Raw genomic sequence first — 20,578 nt, 5'->3', positions numbered from 1 at the left:
GAGTTGTTTAATGACATCAAAAGGAAATTGGATGGCCTCTTGAGCAAAATAGACTTGCAGGGCCATGAGAGTAGAGCAGGAGAATGGGACGGACTGGATCGCTTCACAGAGAGTTGGCATGGACCCAACTGACCAAATGGCCTCCTTCCGTGCTATAATGGCTCCAAGGCCAAGTTGATAAATACCATATTTAAAATATTCTGCATCTCACTCTTCAACACAAGTATTTTTATACCTGTAAGTGATCAACTCACCTCCGTTGGGTAGTGAAGAACATGTGCCACTGTTCTGGCATGGACTGCTCAAACATCCTTCTGCAGGCACCAGAGAACATCCAGGAGACATTTCAACCGATTCTTCCATGACTGCGTAGACCCTTGGTTTGCTGTTCAAAGGTAACTCTTGCCCATTTAGCATAATGGACTCCAGACACCCTCTAAAACCATTACTTAGCGGTGGGCTTCTACCATGCTTTGTGCGTGGCTGTCGGATATGGCCACCAAAATACAAAAAATTGTCCAAGTTTAGCGTCCTTAGGGTGCCTGGAGCTGTGCCCGCTGCTGTGTGGACCTTGTCCAGAACCAGGTTTGCATAATTTCCATTAACTGCCAGTGAAACAGAATGCCATTCGCCATCATTGATTTGAATGCTTTGTACAGAAACGGTCCCTGGACCACTGCCACAGTCAAATTTGTATTGCAGTTTCCCATTGTTAATCTGCAAAAAAAGCAGTGGGAATATTAAATGTAATAATTTATTTTTACTTGTTTCATAAAACAAAAAAATTAATGGATTTAGAAGATAACACACTTTAGGTTTATATGGTCTAGCTGTCACAAATCAAAATAATTCTTCAGTTCAAGATCATAACTTGTAGTACGTCAATCATTTTTTAAAATTAAAATTAATTTAAATCTCCTATTGGATCGTATTGATCCAAAGTAATTTTCACAATATATTCCATTAACCTAGTTGTGTAAAAGTATATTGCTTCTCCTGATCAAATTTGAATAGTTTAGAAAACTCGATACAACAAATATACAAAGGACAGCAACAGATGCCTGCGAGTTCCAGTATTGCAATTTAAAGATTATCTCTATGAACGTGAACTGCACAAGTTTCTCGCATGGAGAAAAATACTGTATGACTTTACACTATTTTCATTCCTTTTCATTACGATGGTCATGTAAAATTCTCATAATTTAGCAAAATGGTTAATTTATTTTAAGTAAACTGGTTAGAAATTATTAAAATCTCCCAAGTTGTAATTTTAGAAGTCAATTAATTAAATTCTACAAAAGTACTCAGTAATTTTTGCCTTGCAGCTTTTGAGAAGCATGTACCTCTAGGATGCTGTAGTCTGTTCCTCTTGCATACATAACAACTGCATGTGGATAATAAGTCCGTAAGCGCAATGAGAGTTGCATTTCTTCTTTATTTTCATTCTCCATGAGGCGATATTTCACATAACTATTGCCACTGAATGAGAGAGAAGCGCCACCTGAAAATGCAAAGCAAATAACAGGCCCACTCACTTAAAAAAAAAATCAAATAAATATGACAAATATAAAGTGAAAACTTTCATTATACATAGTGCATTCTGATGAATGAACCTTTTGATTAAATTTTAAAATGTGTTGTGTGGAAAATCCTTACCAGGGCATTGACCAAGTTTGGCATTTTTGCACAAACAATTATATCCCACTTCCTTTGCATCAGGTACACATTCAGTATCAGGAGAACAAAGATTATCTTCACAGAGTTTACGTACCATATGGCATTTGCTGCCTGGAAAAAATAAAAACACAAATTATCCAGTACAAAATACAAAGTGCAACAAATATTTTTCTGCAGCACCATTGACACATCAACATTTCAATATTTACCTTAAATTTAAGTTATTTATCAAAACAACTAGATCAAGAAATGACAAATAGCACATTTACTGATTTTTAAAAAACATAATTTTCCCTTTACATGCATTTATTCTGCTATTTGAGTAACCTGACAAAGCCTTGTTTAAAAAATTGCATCAGGTATACTATTACATAAGATACAAAAACACTTGACTGGCTGAACAACTTTTGACAGTAGCTCTAAGAGATAGTTTTATGAAAAGGATTGTACTATATTACTAGAAAGTCACATATTTAACATGGTTCAGATTTTTATCAAACGCAAATCAGCAGACAAGCATTTCTGTATTATACAACGGGCCCCTTCACACACTTTAAAAAAAAAGAAATATATAATTATATAGAGCTGACTGATTTTATAATATGCTTCTCACCTTTACAAAGACAGACGGGTGTTCTGTGGTGCCGCGGAGTTACAAAGCTTAACCTCGCAGTGCTGTGGGTCGACATGGCATTTGTGTCTATAGTAATCTTCTCTTCACAATATTTCATGGGGCAATCTAGGCCAGTACAAAGTTTATGAATGACTTTCAGTATTTTCACACCCATCATTTCTTCAATGTCTAACACCGAGGTATTCAGTTTATGGAAAAGCAGTTCAGGCAGATGGAAAGAATTGCTTGCTTTATTGACTGTAAGGAGGACATCCAAATTTGAAGGTGGCTCAGAAGGCTGCAGACTAATAACATGAAGATCATGCCTTCGAACGCCAAGAATATTTCGTAATGCTCTGTGGAAGTTCCGCCAATAATCACCTATAAATTCTTCAGGTGTAATGTTTGCAAACTGAATGGCAATTGAGTGGTTGACCTGATTTTCTGTTACTTGTTTAACATGCACATGAACATCAGCAGCTGTTGTGAATCTACCATCAGTTACGGTGACATTCAGAACATATTGTCCGACATCCAAAAGCTTATGTGCGATCATTTTGCCATCAGTACTGGAAACTACAAATGAGTTTCCCGTGTTTGATGCAAGACTGTACGTGAGAGTATCATAAATGTCTTGATCTGTTGCATGAATCTTTCCAATAACACCACCTGCATACTCATCTCCAACAGTAGTTATGTGGATTTCAAGGGGAAGAATAGCTGGAGGATAAATACTTTCTTCAATAATTTTAAGCTTTATGAATGTTGATGAGGTTAATGGAGGTCGCCCACTATCAGTTACCTAAAAAAAAGAGAAACTCAATTGGCATTACAACATTACGGTTTATTAAAAACTGCATTTATTTGCAATTCATATTTGTTATGTGCTTCACGCAACATCTCAGAGAATGCAAAAGGTGTTTGCAAAATGACTTTCTTGAAGCACAGCATTTCAGTATCCATTTTCAAATTCCGTTTCGAAACAAGGCACCAATTGTTGTAAAGTTTCACACTGATTAACGTTTTTCCTCAAGGAACAGTGGGGAATACAAGAATGATGTGCACCCACTCTGTATAAATCTTGGGTGTTAAGAGCATCTCTTCTATTTTGCTTCAATGGTCATTTAGTTACAGACTCGGAAATCCCTGCGTTTATTGAATTCAGAGAAGCACACCTGCTTCAGTGACAGTATAGGGGCTATGAGCCCCTGCCATTTCAAATTATTGATAGCAATAGGATTGGCAGTCACAGCTTTATTTACAACATGTTCATAAAACATTTAGTTCCAAAGTGGACGATAAACGGATCATGGATGCATCGATCCCATTGCTACGAACACAGAAGGGACAGGCTCCATGGTAAGCTTCTGAACTTTCATCATTCCTTTGTGTCAGCTTCTTTATAAAGGGCAGAACACAGAGTTCTCATTGAAATGTCAGAAGGCACAATTACCAAGAAAAATAAAGTAAAACACAAGTTCCATCCAGAATTTACTTTTGATTTTGTATACGCAGGGAATTTAACTCTCAAGTAAAACAGATGTAAAATTTGGTGATGAAGCCCTAAATCATTTTCAGGATTAGATTTAGCTTGAAGCGGGCGGCATGTGGCGCAGTGGTTAGCACTGGGACTACGGTGCTGAGGACCCGGGTTCGAATCCTGGCCCTGGGTCACTATCCGTTTGGAGTTTGCACATTCTCCCCATGTCTGAGTGGGTTTCACCGCCACAACCCAAAGATGTGCAGGTTAGGTGGATTGGCCACGCTAAATTACCCCTTAATTGTAAAAAAAATAATTGGGAACTCTTAAATTTATAAAATAAAAGATTTAGCTAGAAGCACTGCCCAGCACTCAATGATAACCTGTAGGCCTCTTGCAAAACCCAGGGGACAAAAAAAAAACAGCAGCTCCATGCGAAAGCCAACCCGAAGTTGGCAATAAAGAGGAGAGAAGTGGATGGATGATGTACTCTGTGGAAAGGAGTTCTCGATGCAGCCATTGGCAGTGGGTCGAAGTATTTGTGTGGTCTAAGGAGGAGCATGGCCCCAATAAAAGTATTTCCAGGCCATTTATAGAGCAACTTCCACAGTCCCTTTAAGGATCAGTGGTCAGTCCACTCTCTGCCTGGTACAAAAGTACAGAATGTGCACAGTGCTCACTCCAGTCATCTGGTACTTGCAATTGTAAATAGGCTCGTACAACGAGCAGAGGACCTTGAATTGCACATGCAACCACCAGTGTTAGGTGGAAGTGCTGGGCACCCTGGAAATTACAAGCCCTGGGCAACTAAGGGACAGTCACTACTTTCCTGACCGTTTCAGCTGCCAAACACATCACTCACAGTGTAACCAGCAGTGGAAAGTCATGAGTATCATTTCTTGTATTTAACCTTGTTTAAACAAATTTCTGTTTCAAGTTCTTTTTAATTAAGTATCTATGTCAATCATTTCAGATAGGATTGTTGAATTATTGCTGTTGAATAAAAAATTCTACTTTACTTATAAAGCATTTCACAGTACTAAACACTATGCACTGTGGGTAAATTGTGACATTTAAAGTTTTATCATCAGTTTGAACTGTTCCATTATGCAGCATCATACAGTACAGCCAATTATATTAAATGTCTAGAATGTCCTGAGGATGCCTGAAGACAAAAAATTCAAACAATGTTCATTTCAATTTTTCCTGCTTCTGGCGAGGACAGATCAACAGTGTTTTTCATCTTCTGAAGTTTTCCTCAAACCTTGTCCTAACATGCACACTTCCACCTGACACGTGCAATTCAAGGACCTCCTTTTTATTTTGGCAATGTCTTCTCTCTTCTTCTGATAACATTGACTCCTGATGTAATATGGTTACAAAGATCTAGGAGTGGTGGTCCCCCTCAAATACCTTGCTGAAGACTCAATTTCTCCTGTGCAAGTCCACTGGGAGTGCTGGCAGGCTTCTTTTATTATTGGGGGACTGAGGTGTACAGGAAGTGTTGCCCAATATTCTTGCACTTTGGTCTTAGGGTCACTGGTCAACAATCATTGGATGGTGGAGAGCCAAAAGTTGACTGTACAGGCTGAACACACCATGGACTAGGAATCAGATCTGTGTGGCTTAGTTGTACACGAATACAACAAGCGACAACATGTTTCGTTTGTTGGGCAGCATGGTGGCGCAGTGGTTAGCATTGCTGTCTCACGGCGCTGAGGTCCCAGGTTCGATCCCGGCTCTGGGTCACTGTCCGTGTGGAGTTTGCACATTCTCCCCATGTTTGCGTGGGTTTCTCCCCCACAACCCAAAGATGTGCAGGGTAGGTGGATTGGCCACGCTAAATTGCCCCGTAATTGGAAAAAAAATGAATTGGGTACTCTAAATTAAAAAAAAACATGCTTAGTTTGTCATTGCTGGGTAATTTTTGAAATCACAAGCACTCACAGAGGATTTTGTGACAGCAATAAATATTGGGAATTCAGGGCAGAAATGAGAGAACCCAGGTACTGAAGTTGCACATTTACTATCAATTAAAATGAATGGAAGGAACATTGCACAGGATACCAATAAGGCACCCTGATCAAAGTGCCCAAATTCATGATGTGTAATCCCTCACTTGAACTTTTGCAGCAGGAGCAGTAACTTGTAAAATCTGCCCCTATAATCACATCAAATTAACTCTGTTTCAAGCATAACAAGAAAGCACTTGGACAATGCACCATGTATCATGGAGACACAATCAAAAAAAGGAATATTTTGTACTCATAGTAAAGCACAAGATTAGATTCTGCTTTTACCTGTACTTGCAGCAGATACATATCTTTGACTTTGTGGTTAAGATGAGACGATGATATGAGCAGACCTTGTGGATTTATCTGAAATTCGTTCTCTTCATTTCCATTAATGATTGTAAAAGTGAATGGAGGGCCATTGTGTGAGGAATCTCTGTCTATCACTTGGAGCTGTAGCACACTGGCTCCAATGGGCTTGTTTTCCTAGAAAATGGATACAGTTGATGCTTGTGACGGTTCAGTTTCCTCTAAATCACACACATGTTTACATACATTATTTATTTTGCATGAATCTTGATAGTCTCCTGATAGAACAGGTAGATTGATTCCAGGGCTAACAATAACTTGCATTTATACAGTGCCTTAGCGCAAAGAAACATCACAGGATGCTTCATAAAAAGGAATGAGGAAAATGTACACAACAAAGGGGAGATTTGGAGACTTGACCTACAACCTGGAAGAAGAAATGGGCTGGAGGAGGTTTTGAAGCTGAGGATAAAAGGAAATAAGAGTAGTTTAGGAAAGGATTTAAAGGAATAAGATCATGAGCGGGATTCTCCGACCTCCCGCCGGGTCGGAGAATCGCCGGGGGGCGGCGTGAATCCCGCCCCCGCCGGCTGCCAAATTCTTTGGCACTGGGGTTTTGGTGGGGGCGGGAATCGCGGCACGCCGGTCGGCGGCTGCTGGCAGCGGCCCCCCCAGTGATTCGCCGGCCCGCGATGGGCCGAGTGGCCACCCGTATTCGGCAGGTCCCGCCGGCGTAAATCATAACAGGTCCTTACTGGCGGGTCCTGGCTCCACCGGCGGCCTGCAGAGTCCTCGGGGAGGGCGCGGGGGAATCTGGCCCCGGAGGGTGCCCCCACAATTGCCTGGCCCGCGATCGGAGCCCACCGATCCGCGGGTGGGCCTGTGCCGTGGGGGCACACTTTCCCTCCGCACTAGCCGCTGTCAACCTCCGCTATGGCCGGTGCAGAGAAGAACCCCCCTGCGCATGTGCTGGGATGACGCCAGCACATGCTGGCGCTCCCTCGCATGCGCCAACTCATGCCGGCCGGCAGAGGCCCTTCGGCACCAGTTCGTGTGGCACCAAGCCTTTCCGCGCCGGCTGGTGCGGCGCCAAACACTCTGCCGCCAGCCTCGCCCCTGAAGGTGCGGAAGATTCCGCACCTTTGGGGCGGCCCGACACCGGAGAGGTTCACGCCACTCCTCGGTGCCGGAGTGGCCCGCCCCGCCGGTTCGCGGAGAATCCCGCACCATGACTTTGATTTGATTTGATTTATTGTCACATGTACCGTAGTGAAAATTATTTTTCTGCGGCCGAGGGAACGTACACAGTACGTACATAGTAGACAAAAGAATAATAAACAGAGAACATTGACAAATGGTACATCGACAAACAGTGAATGGTTATAGTGAGGAACAAGGGGTCAAACAAACACACCATGGACATCTAATGGTTTTGTCTGTCACCTTCTTGTTCATCTTTTGCGGTGAGGATGACCACTTTTATCATGCGAGATGTTTGGCCGGATTCTGGTGGGTGCATAGCTGACTGCCAAGGCCAATTTGTACCTGGCAGGTTCTGTGGTAAATAGGACAGGATACCAGGGGTGGGATTCTCCCCTACCCGGCAGGACGGGCGGTCCTGGTGCCGAGGAGTGGAGTGAACCACCGCACCTTCAGGGGCTAGGCCGGCGCCGGTGGGGTTGGTGCCGCGCCAACTGGCGCGGAAGGGGCTTGGCGCCGCGCCAACCGCTGCCGAAGGGCCTCCGCCGGCCGGTGCAGGTTGGTGCTGTGCTGGCGTCATACCAGCCCATGCGCAGGGGGGTTCGTCTCCGCACCGGCCATGGCGGAGGTCCACAGCAGCCGGTGCGGAGGGAAAGAGTCCCCCCACGGCACAGGCCTGCCCACGGATCGGTGGGCCCCGATCGCTAGCCAGGCCACCGTGTGGGCTCTCCCCGGGGCCAGATTCCACTGCGCCCCCCCCCCCCCCCACCCACCAGGCCGCCGCAGAGCCAGGTCCCGCCGGTAAATACCATGACTAATTTACGCCGGCGGGGCCGGCCTAAAACGGGTGGCCGCTCGGCCCATTGCAGGCCGGAGAGTCGCCGGGGGGACCGCTGCAAGCGACCGCTGACCGGCGCGGCGTGATTCCCGCCCCTGCCAAAACCCTGACACCGGAGTATTCGGCAGCTGGCAGGGGCGGGATTCACGCCGCCCCCCGGCGATTCTCCGGCCCGGCGGGGGGGTCGGAGAATCCCGCCCCAGATGACTGAGTTTTGGAAGAGTTGCAGGCTCTGGATTTCCTCTCTTTGAATTTTCTCTTTGCCTCTGATATGCGCTTGCTTTTGAAGGAGGTTGCACCACTTTTCATTTGATTGCGGCAGGTGCAGCAATCCTGAGTGAGCTTCTCCCACTCACTTGAAGTCAATATGAAAACTCCCAACAAAATTCCCATGTGAAGCCTTCTGGTGCTTCCTTTGACCTGCATGACAGCACATCCCAGACTCAAGCTCTCCAAAGGAGATTCACTTTGGCAAGTGTTTGTCAGACATTCTGGTTCCATGACCAGCCCAACTCAGTTATGACTGTCTCAGTATTGCGTGGATGCATGCTAGACTTGCCAGCTGGGGTGAGCACTTTAGTATCCAATATTTTGACTTGCCATCGGATCTTCAGAACGTGAAAGTTGTTCAGCTTCTTGGCATGTCGCTGGTACACAGTCAGAGTCTCACATGTGTAGAGCAGAGTGGGCAGGACTATTGCTCTATAAACTTTCACTTTGGTAGACCGGCTTACTCCTCTTGGTTCCAGATTGATGTTCAAAGTCTGACAAGGGCTACACTTGCTTTAGTTCTGTCACTAATGAAAGGTTGAAGGGAAAAAGTGTTGCATATGTCAGAGTTAGGGCAGTGCTGAGCTTGGGAGGAGATTGCTGAGATAAGGAATGAGAGACATTTAAGGGAAAGGACAACAACTTTGAAAAAAGGAGATCGAGAGAAAAAGAGAGCCAGTTTAGGTCACAAAGGGTGACGATGATGGGTAACATAACATAGTATGAAAAAGGAAAAGTGTATCTTAGCTTTGAACGGGCTGGAGTTATTGATGATGAGAGACTATCAGGGAAAGTACTTGAAACGTTGCATACTGTGGTAGCAGAACCACAAGTAAAGGTTTCAGCAACTAAGGAGCTGAGGGAGGGCATTGTGTGGTGCTGGAACTAACCAGTCTTAATAGACAAGATAGGAGCCAGAACTTGGGATTAAATAGAATACCAAGTTTATGAAAGATCTGCAGCAAGGTTCTTCGTCGGCGGGATCCGGACATGAACCAGACTCAGTGCGCCATGGCTGAGGGCAACGACACCGTGGTTCAGACGAAGGCAGGCCTCCAACACTGGCAGTGCCAGGTGACAGTGGGGCCTCCGGAACCGACTCTAGCCTTCCCTCTGTCCCATTGAGCAGCCCAGGGGCCAGAAGGAGAGGCGCTGGAACATCTTAGCCCTGCCGAATCGCCCCAACTAACGCTGGCTCATCTAAGGTGACACTTCGTCATCTGTGACACCTAAAAGTCGGCTGGGCCCATTCAAGCCCAGGTTCAGGCCCAGCAGAGGATGAACATCAAGGCCATCACAGAGCAGAGGGTGAGACAAGCAGACCGCATCTACTCCTGATGTGCTGTCTGGGGAAAAACGTAGGAGAAGTGATAGGCCACTAACGATAAGAAATACACTTATGTTGGCATGGGTGTAGTGGAGAGGTAGTAAGGGGGAAGGCACACATATTATAAATAGGTGGGTGTTGAAGTGAAGGAGGAGGGGAAGTTGGGGCGGGCCATTGGACAGCTTGCCATTCCAGCTCAGGCCCCACGCCCAGATCCTCCTAGACACCATTCTCACTCTCCTACTCAGGTGGAGCCCACCATTCTTCCTCCTCCTCTGACATGCCGCCCCGCAGCTGTGCGATGTTATGGAGCATGCAGCAGATCACCACAATCGTCTTGGAAAGCCCCACCAGAATTATCCAGACATTGGAACTGCATCTTAAGAATGCTGATGCACCTGGTTGCGGAGTGAACATTGTTATAATGGTTCTCTGCCTCGGTTTGAGGCCTTCACTCAGCTGTCATTAGTTATGACCTCAGCGGGAAAGTCTTGATGCCCACGACCACCCTCTCACCTGAGGGAAAGCCTCAAAGATGTCAAAACCGGCGAGTGCACCACAATCTTTGTGTCGTGCAAGCTGACTGCATATCAGGCACAGACATGCATGATGTACAGCAATTGCACATTCATGGAGCAAAAGCCCTTCCTACTGATGAAGGGCACCCTATGTCAAACCGGTGCTTGGGGGGCGATAGGTGTTCCATTGACATCATGCCTACTGGACCTGCGACATGCAAATTCTGCTGCCCGGGAGTCTTATTGGGCCCGGTCTAGATTGAAGGTGATGAATGTAAATGCCCGGACGCGTAGGACATCCATGATGGTGCGAGATCTGGACAGAACCCAGCACGAGCACCCTACCGTCATCATTGACGGTCACCGGGAGGGTTGTCCACCTCCATACCCACGCGGTACCAGGTGCGCCACAGTCTGGCACAGGTGGTGCATGGTTTCCCTACTGAGCTGGAACTGGAGGCAGCTCACGTGGTCCAGCAGCTGCTCGACAGACAAGTGCCAATGATATACACTTGGCCTGATGCAGCGCTGCCTTCACACCTCCTCCTTGGCCTCGTGAACAACTAACACTTGTGCATCACCAGGTGGCCCCTGCTGTTCTGGGGCAGGCTCCTCTAATGTAGGGTCTTCCATGGGCTGGTACGGGCGCTTTTGCCAGCATGCATTTGTGATGGCATCAGCGGCCAGGTAGATAGCTAGCATTGCTAGCTTGTAGTCTGAAATCCATGTCTCTGCAGGTGGAAGCGGAAGAGACAAGAGAATATAAACAAGACGTGGATTCCTTTGACAATCCAGTGCCCCCAGTCACCCTGAATTACACAGCTGCCACCTTCAACATGCTCCTACCCCCTCCCCCCACACCTTTGAGATGATGTAATCCGCACTGCATCCCTGACTCTATCAGTGACTGGCACCTGGCCTGTGATGTGGGAAGCCTCTATCCTCACAATCTGTCCCTGCCAACAGGGGTACCAGTGGCTGCCACAATCGATGGTAGTGATACACTCTGTGGCCCCTGTCCTGTTTCTCCCAGTGAATTCTGCTCTTGTCTCCTCACTGGGTGGGCCTTGTGCTCTCCCACCAGAAGGGTTACAAATTGGTTGTATGGTGGAGACATTCATACTGTGCAGGCATGCTGCTCTAAACTAAGAGACTGGTGTGTGAGTAGGTCCGACAATGGGATCGAGCGAGGGATGTGAGAGTTTGCTGGGACTTTAGCTGGAATGTGGAGCCTGGGTTCTACACTCAGGTTGTCACAGGGGAGTTGATCATATTTTCTGGTTAGGTACAGGATGGATGGGATCAGTGAACAGGCAGGGCTTGGAGACAGCTTGTGATCCTCAGGAATTGGCTAGCTGAGAGTGTCACTGGTGAGATGTTTACTCTGAGAGGGGCGATGTGCCAGGGAGGGTTTCAGGAGTAATGGTACATGTGTCCTTTGTTTGGGGTGAGCTCTGCTAATCCCCTGCTTGCTCTGCTGTGCCGTTGTACTTCCTAAGGCTGCCGTGAGTGCCAAGACCTGGTGGGCCGGCGATTGAGCATGGCCACACCCATCCCCTCGATGATACTGCTGGGATATGAGGATTCCCAGACGGATGGGCTGGGTGGATTACCACATAACCAGAAGCCCTCAGAGCATTTGCAGGGTTTTGTTAACAGTTACCAGTGTGAACAGCCAGGAGCCCGTAAGTTGCAGCTAGAGGGGGGGATTTAAATGAATTTACAGTAAAAATGGGGTGTCATAGCCAGGGCACCCTGATCCCGAGAGGACACCCCAAGTCCACGCACTTGCCACCAACCTGTTCCCCACTACTTCCTGAGGCCCAGTATCGCCCCCCCCCCCCGCACCCCCCAAGCCCAACAAGTTCAAAGGATTTGCTTCCCTTATTGCTCCCCCTCAACAGCCATGGTCCCTGGGCCCCACTTGTAAATATTTGCACCAAATCACGTGACTCCTGGCTGTGAGAGGAGCGTAATGCGTAGGGTGGGGGAGATAAGAGATTCGGGCTTCCAGAATCCAGTTAACCAGATTTACATACATGTAAATTGCAGTTTTGCATGGTGCTGCTGGTGCTCGGCAGGGGATTGGAGCATTGCAACCGGTCTGGTGCCCAGCACCAATCCCGTTTTTTGTGGGACGCTCAATTCTCTGCCCGATCAGGAATCCCAATCGGAGCGTCAGGCAAATGGGAATCGACCCCATTGACAAAGGAATTGAGGTTTTTTTCTATTTCCAAACTCAAACCAGAATTCAAATTGTGTTTGAAAATGCAAGTACGCAGACTAAAGCTCATTGTTGAACATTCTGTCTCCAGGTAGCAGGTTGTAACTATGAATCAAGGAAGCAGGTTATAACTATGTATCAAGGACTGATTGCTATATTGCTTCCTTCTGAATGCTACCAATGCTGGATGAATGGGTCTGTTACACAGAGTACTCTACATACACTATGGCATGGATTCTCCATTGCCCGCCACCGGTAGAGGGTTTCCCAATTAAGCAGAGAATGGAGCGTTGCCCAAAAAACGGGATGGCTGCTGGGCAGCAATGCCGTACCAAGCTACATGCTCCCTGACGTCACCATAAAAATCGGTCCTTTGCACCTATTTGCATCTGATTAACAGGTTTGAAGCCTGATTGTCCAGCCCCCATGATGCCCCAGTCCTCTTAGCCGGGATTCAAGCAGACAAGAATAGGTGCAAGTTTTCCCAAGCCTGGCCCCAACATGGTGAACCCTGCAGTGGGTCAAGTGGTGCCCCCAAAGTCTATCAGAAGGCCACCCTCTTCCCCCCCCCACCACAATGCACATCCTGCCCCTGCCAGACCCCCCCCCCTCCCTACCATCAGAGATCCCCATCAGACACCCCCTCATCACAGACCCCCATCAGTCACCTCTGCCTGAAAGCTGAAGAGCAGTCCAGGCAGTAGAGTGAAAAATCACTGCATTTTCACTTACCCTTCCCTAACATCTGCTGCCTCAGACAAAAGTGTTGAAAGCAGCAGCTATTATAAGAGTCAGAGGTTTGCTCCAAAGCCAAGTACACTTCAAAGGGCTTCAAATCCCTTGACAGCCGTTGAAATCCAAATTTTCCATTCAATTTCACACAGCAATACAGGGCATTAGCCAGTGATTTGACAGTTTTATTACACCAGAGACAGTTGATTGGTGGATTGTTGATCTATCTTTCCCTTCACGCTTAAATGCATCTCTATTACCATGTTTTGATGCCAACCACAACGCTCATAACCACTCTTGCTGTGATTGACAGCTCCTCACCACATCAAAAGCAGCTAAGTGTTTGCTGCCGGGAAAAAGAGGAAGTGAAAATAAAGAGCATATAAAAATGCAACAACCTAAAGTAGGAAATACAAAAATGAGAGTTCCAAAATTCACCAATTCAAGATTCCAAAAAATGTTTAGGCGCTCGCAATTATTGCTCCATCTTAGTAAATGTAATTTAATTTTAAAAAAGAATCACAACATGCTACTGATTCCTACTGAAATGTTTGATAACTCTTACCTGGATGATAACACTGTAGTTTGCCTGTGAGAACATGGGAGGATTATCATTGACATCAGCCACGTCAATATTGACGGTTGTGGTATTGGACCGAGGTGGGACACCATTGTCTAAAGCTTGTACGGTCAGGGTATAGCCAGATATCTACATAAGAGGAGCAAAATAATCAACAAGCTGCGTCTACGCACAATGAATATATTTTCATAAAGCAAGGATATAGACCTTTTTTTCCCCATTTATAAATCTCAAATCAAAATGTTAAATTACAGTCATATTCAAAATTCAGGCGGTACCTTTGTATCTTAACGGAATCTGATTATACACCATCTTTAAAGGAAAGCTAAGTCCTGTTTACAACTTACTGACTTTAGACACATTAAATAGAAGTTACGGCATGGTGGCACAGTGGTTAGCACTGCTGCCTTCCAGCTCGAGGGAGCCAGGTTCAATTCCAGCCTTGGGTGACTTTGTGTGGAGTTGCACCTCCTCCCCATGTCTGCATGGGTTCCCTGTGAATTATTTTGGTTTGCTCCCACTGTCCAAAGGTGTGCAGGTTAGGCTGATTGACCATGCTAAATTGCCCTTGTGTCTAAAAGATGTGCAGGTTAGGTGAGGTATGGGAAGAGGGTGGGGGAATGGGCTTAGGTAGAGTGCTCTTTCAGAGGGTTGGTGCAGACTCGATGAGCTGAATGGCTTCCTTCTGCACTGTAGGAATTCAATGATTCTATAAGTTTTTGGTTGTTTAACAATGGATCGGCAACTGGTTTTGCAAAGCAATAATGTTGATCAATTAAGATTTACTTAAATAGCAGGTTTACTTCAAATCTACTCACTTTTTCCCTATCCAAGTGTTGTGCCACTTTTATTTCCCCGTTGGTAATGTCAATGGTAAATGGGTTTCCTTGATTTCCATTAATAATAGAGTAATGGATCTGGTTGTTTGCTGGACCATCTGAATCATCAGCCACCACCTACAGAAAATGGTAAAACTATTAGGATAACAGTCTTCTGAATTTTACCCTATCCCTAACATGTGGCAGTACACAGAGACCCAGTACCAATATATTTCCCTTGGAAAATAACTTCTGTTACAAACTTGTCAGTGTTCCCATGTGTTGATGGAATTCCTGTTCAGACACATTTGTTACATAAGCAAATATAAATACAATGTTTCATTAAGAATTAAAAAGAGCCAACACCTTCAAGCCTCAATTTGTAGGGTTTTAAAAATTTATAACACACTAATATTCATTGTATTTTTGGCAATGATTCACTAGATAAAATCAGAAAATCATTTTACACTCTGGTTCAAATAAAAACTACACCAAAATCCATGTCAGAAGGGTTACAGAAACAATTTTATTTTTAGATTTGAACAATGTGGATTTGGATTTTAGTGCAGTAGCCTATACGGGCCATGACTTTCTGATAAAGTTGTAGTTTGTGAAAGTTTTGAGGCTAACAATAGGAGTGCTAGAGGAATGCTCCACGACCTTAAGTTCCATCTGTCGGAAACCCTGGTCTATGCCACAGACTACACATGTGCAGAAGCTCTACACTTGTTATCTTGCATGAGTGATAAATGGTGAGAGACTTGTACCATAAATTATTGAAAGGTAACACGCATGCACAGTAAGCAATTAAAATCACAACAGTACATTCACCTTGACTGTAAAGCAGTTGCAGTGAAAACAGTGTGGAAATCTTTCTGCAAATATAGCTTTAGTAGGGGTGCATAGAACATTCACTACATTTTTAAAAATTCATTCACAGATTTATGGACATCACTGGCAAAATTGGAATTTCTTGTCCATCACTAATTATCTTTGTAAGGTGTTGGTGAGGTGCTTTCTTGACAACTGAGTGGCTTACTACGCCATTGAATAGGACAGTTAAAAGTCAACCACACTAAATTGGATCTGGAGGCACAGAAAAGCCAGACCAAATAAAGATGGCTAATTTCCTTTCCTTAAAGAACATTAGTGAACTAAATGATTTTTTAACCAACAATTACATAAGCACCATTACTGATACTAGATTTTTTTAAATTCCAGATTTACTGAATTAACTGGATTTAAATCCCCAAGACTGGCGTGCTGAGATTTGAACTCATGTCGCTGGATTATTTGTCCAAACTTCTGGATTACTGGGCGCGATTCTCCACTTCCACGCCGAAGTGGCCGGGCCGTCGTGAACGCCGTCGAGGTTCACGACGGCGCGGAACGGCCCAGGTCCCGACCGATTCAGGCCCTGACAATGGGCCAGGATCGGGGCCGCGTCATCCACATGCGCCAGTCCTTATCGCCCACGTAAAAGCGGCGCCGCATAGATGACGCGGCCGGCGCCGCATAACGGGCGTCATCCGCGCATGCGCCTGTTGGCCGGCGCCAACCCGCGCATGCGTGGTTGCCGTCCTCTCTAAGTCCGCCCCGCAAGAAGATGGGGGACGGATCTTGCGTGGCCGCGGAAGGAAGGAGGTCCTTGTGCAGGATCCCTCCTCGCCCCCCCAGCGTCCAAGCACCGCTCACGACTGCAGCGACCAGGTGCGGACGGCGCCGGGGGGAACCCGCCGTTTTGGCCTGGCCGCTCGGGCCATCAGGGCCTCAAAATAGTGGGGGTGCCAGAGAATCGCCATTTTCGGTGTCTCTGGCGATTCTCCGGCCTGCGAAACTCGACCGGGCCGTTCCCGCCGCTTGGGCGAATCGCGGGAGGGAGTCAGACCGGTGTCCCCGGAAATTTTGCCGGCCCAGGCGGTTCTCCCAACCGGCATGGGAGTGGAGAATCGCGTCCTCTCTGAAGGAGGACCTCCTTCCTTCCGCGGCCCCGCAAGATCCGTCCCCCATCTTCTTACGGCGCCGGCCGCGTCATCTATGTGGCGCCGCTTTTACGCGGGCGACAAGGCTTGGCGCGTGTAGATGACGCGGCCCCAATCCTGGCCCATTGTCAGGGCCTGAATCGGTCGGGACTGGGGCCGTTCCACGCCATCGTGAACCTCGATGCCGTTCACGACGGCGCGGCCACTTCGGCGTGGGAGTGGAGAATCGCGCCCATGATCTCCATAACATTATGGTTCCTGATAAACTGACTCCTGGGCTGACAGCTTTGGCCTATCAGCAAAGGATGCATTAAAAGGGGCCTAAGTTCTCTGCAGTTTGGAAGAATGAAAGTTATACGTTAAAACATATAACATTTTTAGAAGATTGACAGGGTAGATGCTGAGAGGTTGTACCCATGGCTGTGGAGTCTGCGTCATAGTTTTAGTATGAGGGGTCAGCATTTAAGACTAATATGAGGAGAGATTTCTCCACTCAGAGGGTTGTGAGTATTGGAATTATTTCACCAGAATGCTGTGTATGCTAAGTTGTTGAGTATAGTCAATACTGAAATTGGTAGATTTTGAGCATCAAGAGACATGTTAATAATGTGGGTAAGTGGAGTCTATATGGAAGTTCAGCCATCACCTGAATGGCGTTGCGGGCTCATGGCCTACTTTTGCTCTTGTTTCTAAGCTCAAGGTAAGGCAAAGTCACCATAGTTTCAGATGACAATAGGCTGATTTCCCCTTTGAGGGGACAGGCTGACTGGTGGTGATTTAACCTCAGGCGAGGGGCAAAGTTGAGAAGGCGGGACTCAGCCGGTATGGGAATTGAACCGGTGTTGCTGGTGTTGCTCTGCATCACGAACCAGGGGCGGGATTCTCCGTAATCGGCACGATGTCCGCCAACTGGCGCCAAAAACGGCGCGAATCAGTCCGGCATCGCGCCGCCCCAAAGGTGCGGAATTCTACGCATCTTGAGGGGCTGAACCCTCACCTCGAGGGGTTAGGCACGCGCCGGACTGATTTCCGCCCCGCCAGCTGGCGGGAAAGGCCTTTGGTGCCCCGCCAGCAGGCGCGGAAATGACTTTGCCGTGCGGCGCATGCGTGGGAGCGTCAGCGGCCGCTCATGGCATCCACGCGCATGCGCAGTGGAGGGGGTCTCTTCCGCCGCCGCCATAGTGGAGACCATGGCGAAGACGGAAGGTAAAGAGTGCCCCCACGGCACTGGCCCACCCGCGGATCGGTGGGCCCCGACTGCGGGCCAGGCCACCTTGGGGGCACCCCCCAGGCCAGATCGCCCCGCGCCCTCCCCCAGGACCCCAGAGCCCGCCCGCGCCGCCTAGTCCCGCCGTTCGAAAGGTGGTTCAATCCACGCCGGCTGGCGTGGGTTGACAGCGGCGGGACTTCGGCCCATCACGGATCGGAGAATCGCCGGGGGATTTCCGCCGACCCGCGCGATTCCCACCCCCGCGAATCTCCGGTAGCGGAGAATTCGAGACACGGCGGGGGCGGGATTCATGCCGGCCCCCGGCGATTCTCCGACCCGGTGGGGGGGTCGGAGAATCGCGCCCCAGCTGTCTAGCCAAGTGAGCTAAACCGGCTCATACGTGCCCTAGGTCTGGAGAACTGAAAGATCCTATTGTATTCTTCCATCTTATCACATTTCCTCCTTCTTTCCCAAGCTTCTTAATGACCCTATTTTTTCCACTTTCAATTTGGCCCCTTCCTAACACCTTTTTTACTTTCCTTCCTTTCTGCTTAGCATTGAACTGAGCCTGAGCTGAGGAAGGAACGGTTTCCTAAAACACCTCTTGTGGAACAGGACAGGAATGTTGAAAATATAAATTTTTGTATTGAACATATAGTTGATCTCCTGACACAAGTCAATCCTCCAGTAGTGTTGTTCCAAATCAAGTGATATATTCAAATAATTTTAGTATCAATACTGCTGTTTACCATGCGGAGAATCCATAGGTGGCTATGCGACAGTGTGTTAAAATTATGTGCGATTTCAAAATAGTTGAATACCAAGACAAATACCTTGCAGGACATGACTGTCCTAATTGTTCAAAATAAATAGCTGGTGAACATTCGACAACTTAATTCAATAAAAATGAAACATGAGAAATAAATATTCAATAACTTGAACCACTGTCAAACCTCTTTCCTTAACTCTGCTAATGTCTTTTGCATAATCTGGAACCTAACAACAGCTGAAACACACTGGAGGAAAAAAAATAGAAAGAAACCACTTGGGACTGAATTAGAAACAGTGCAAAATATTCAACTACCCACAGATGTGTCCTAGTCCTGCCCAAAAATCATTGAGTTAGGCTCATTGGCATATTTTGGATGGATATTTGCATTAACTTTGGCATAATTGTGACATCCCAGCAGTGGGGCAGGGAAAAATATCACCATGACACTGTACCACATTGTAAGTGGGTATACTATGCCAGGCAAAATGTTATTTTTAAATGAAAGTGCCAATGTTAAAGCTGTTTCCAAAGTGTGGACCATTTTCAGCTATTGCCCACATTCATTTTCCAGTGACAAAACTTCTCAGTAAGAAGGAACCATTTCTCAAACTGCATTAACTTTTGTGGTCAAGTGGGAAATAATGGCAACATTACTCGAAGCTCATGCTTATAGGCACATAACAAAATTCTGAATGAGAAATGATCATTCAATCTATTAAGTCTGCTCCACCAGAGTTCATGATTGATTAATCTATGATGAATTACTCTCCTACACCGCCTGGTGCTCTGTTTTGAACAACACTAACATTCATCTGAATCACCCGCAAAACTTATTAAGCAGAATTGTTAGATATTTCTCTATAACGATGAATCCCATTCATCATTATTGACCTAACTTCTTATTAAAGATGTCAAATGACTCCAAAATAACCATCATTATTAGAAATAAGAAGAGGATGCTGGAAGGACTCGCACATGTCTGCCATCATCTATCTGGAAAGAAACAGAGCCTCGAGTCCAATTGATGAAGAGTCTATGGACTCGAAATGCTAGATTCCAGTATCGTGGTATTTTCCTTACTTTTATCAGACATTGTTCCACTCGGCCACTATAATTGAGGAGGATGAAAGTTTACTTTTCCAGTCTGATCTAGCTTGATGCTTGTGCATTATTTTACTTTTCCTACTACGGTCCAAGAGTTAGTTAATTACAGCTCAACCGTACACTCTTCCTGCATCATGTCTAACCTCAGTCTTTCCCCACCAAAATTAATTTATTCATAATTTAGTGCCCTGCCGCGTGGAATCATCCATGCCATTCTTCTCTGCATTCTTTCTAATACAGCTATAATATGTTTTTTATTCTTCATATATTACTTTAAAGCATGGTAAACAGTAGGATCAGTGAACATAAAAAATGAACAGTGAAATGTAAATTCAATAAAGAGCAAGAACATCTTGCTGATCAGAGCTGTATTGGTTTGAAGTAGAATTAAATAATTGGAGCTATTTAAAATACAACAGACGCCATATTCAGTAATTTGTTGTAATAGAGGGTTGGGTTTATATGTGCCAAATCACCATTTATTAACCCTGACTTTTAAGTTCTGTCTCATTAGTTCCTTCTTCTCCCATTATGCTATTATTCTTGACTCTTCAATGAGAAGAAAAAATACGTAATGTTGAACATACTGTAACAACCAGTTGTCCCAAAGGAGTATCTTCACTTATTACTGCCATGTATACATTGTGGCTAAATTTAGGAGTGTTGTCATTGATGTCCGTCACATTGATATTCACTGTTGCTACATCATTAAGCGAAGGTGTTCCACCATCCGTGACTTCAACTGTCAAGTAATATTCATGAGATGTCTCAAAGTCCAGGTTTTTAAGCACAAAAATGGCACCTGATAAAAATAAAATTGAAAATTAATAAAAACAATAATAAGAAAGAAAACACAATGATACAGGAATTATGTAAAATTTCTTTTAAACATCACCTGATTGAACGCACAAA

At 45.9% G+C, this 20,578-nt stretch overlaps 1 protein-coding gene across 9 annotated transcripts in view; it reads right to left on the bottom strand.

Annotated features, from left to right (window-relative positions):
* Positions 1-20,578, bottom strand: part of fat1a (FAT atypical cadherin 1a) — a 289,367-nt gene that overhangs the window by 30,813 nt on the left and 237,976 nt on the right. For all 9 annotated transcript variants that reach the window (XR_011940244.1, XM_072496899.1, XM_072496891.1 and 6 more), the window contains 8 exons: positions 20,254-20,468; positions 14,599-14,736; positions 13,766-13,909; positions 6,071-6,268; positions 2,291-3,092; positions 1,657-1,788; positions 1,344-1,501; positions 255-717 (listed from right to left, as the gene is read on the bottom strand). Coding sequence is in view for 8 of the 9 variants with exons in the window: in XM_072496899.1 (XP_072353000.1) it covers positions 255-717; positions 1,344-1,501; positions 1,657-1,788; positions 2,291-3,092; positions 6,071-6,268; positions 13,766-13,909; positions 14,599-14,736; positions 20,254-20,468 (2,250 nt within the window). In the remaining variant the exon portion in view is untranslated. The remainder of the gene's footprint in view (positions 1-254; positions 718-1,343; positions 1,502-1,656; positions 1,789-2,290; positions 3,093-6,070; positions 6,269-13,765; positions 13,910-14,598; positions 14,737-20,253; positions 20,469-20,578) is intronic.

This window comes from Scyliorhinus torazame, chromosome 3 (assembly GCF_047496885.1).
Source record: "Scyliorhinus torazame isolate Kashiwa2021f chromosome 3, sScyTor2.1, whole genome shotgun sequence".
Taxonomy (NCBI): Eukaryota; Metazoa; Chordata; class Chondrichthyes; order Carcharhiniformes; family Scyliorhinidae; genus Scyliorhinus; species Scyliorhinus torazame.
This window is presented reverse-complemented; position numbering and strand designations above follow the sequence as displayed.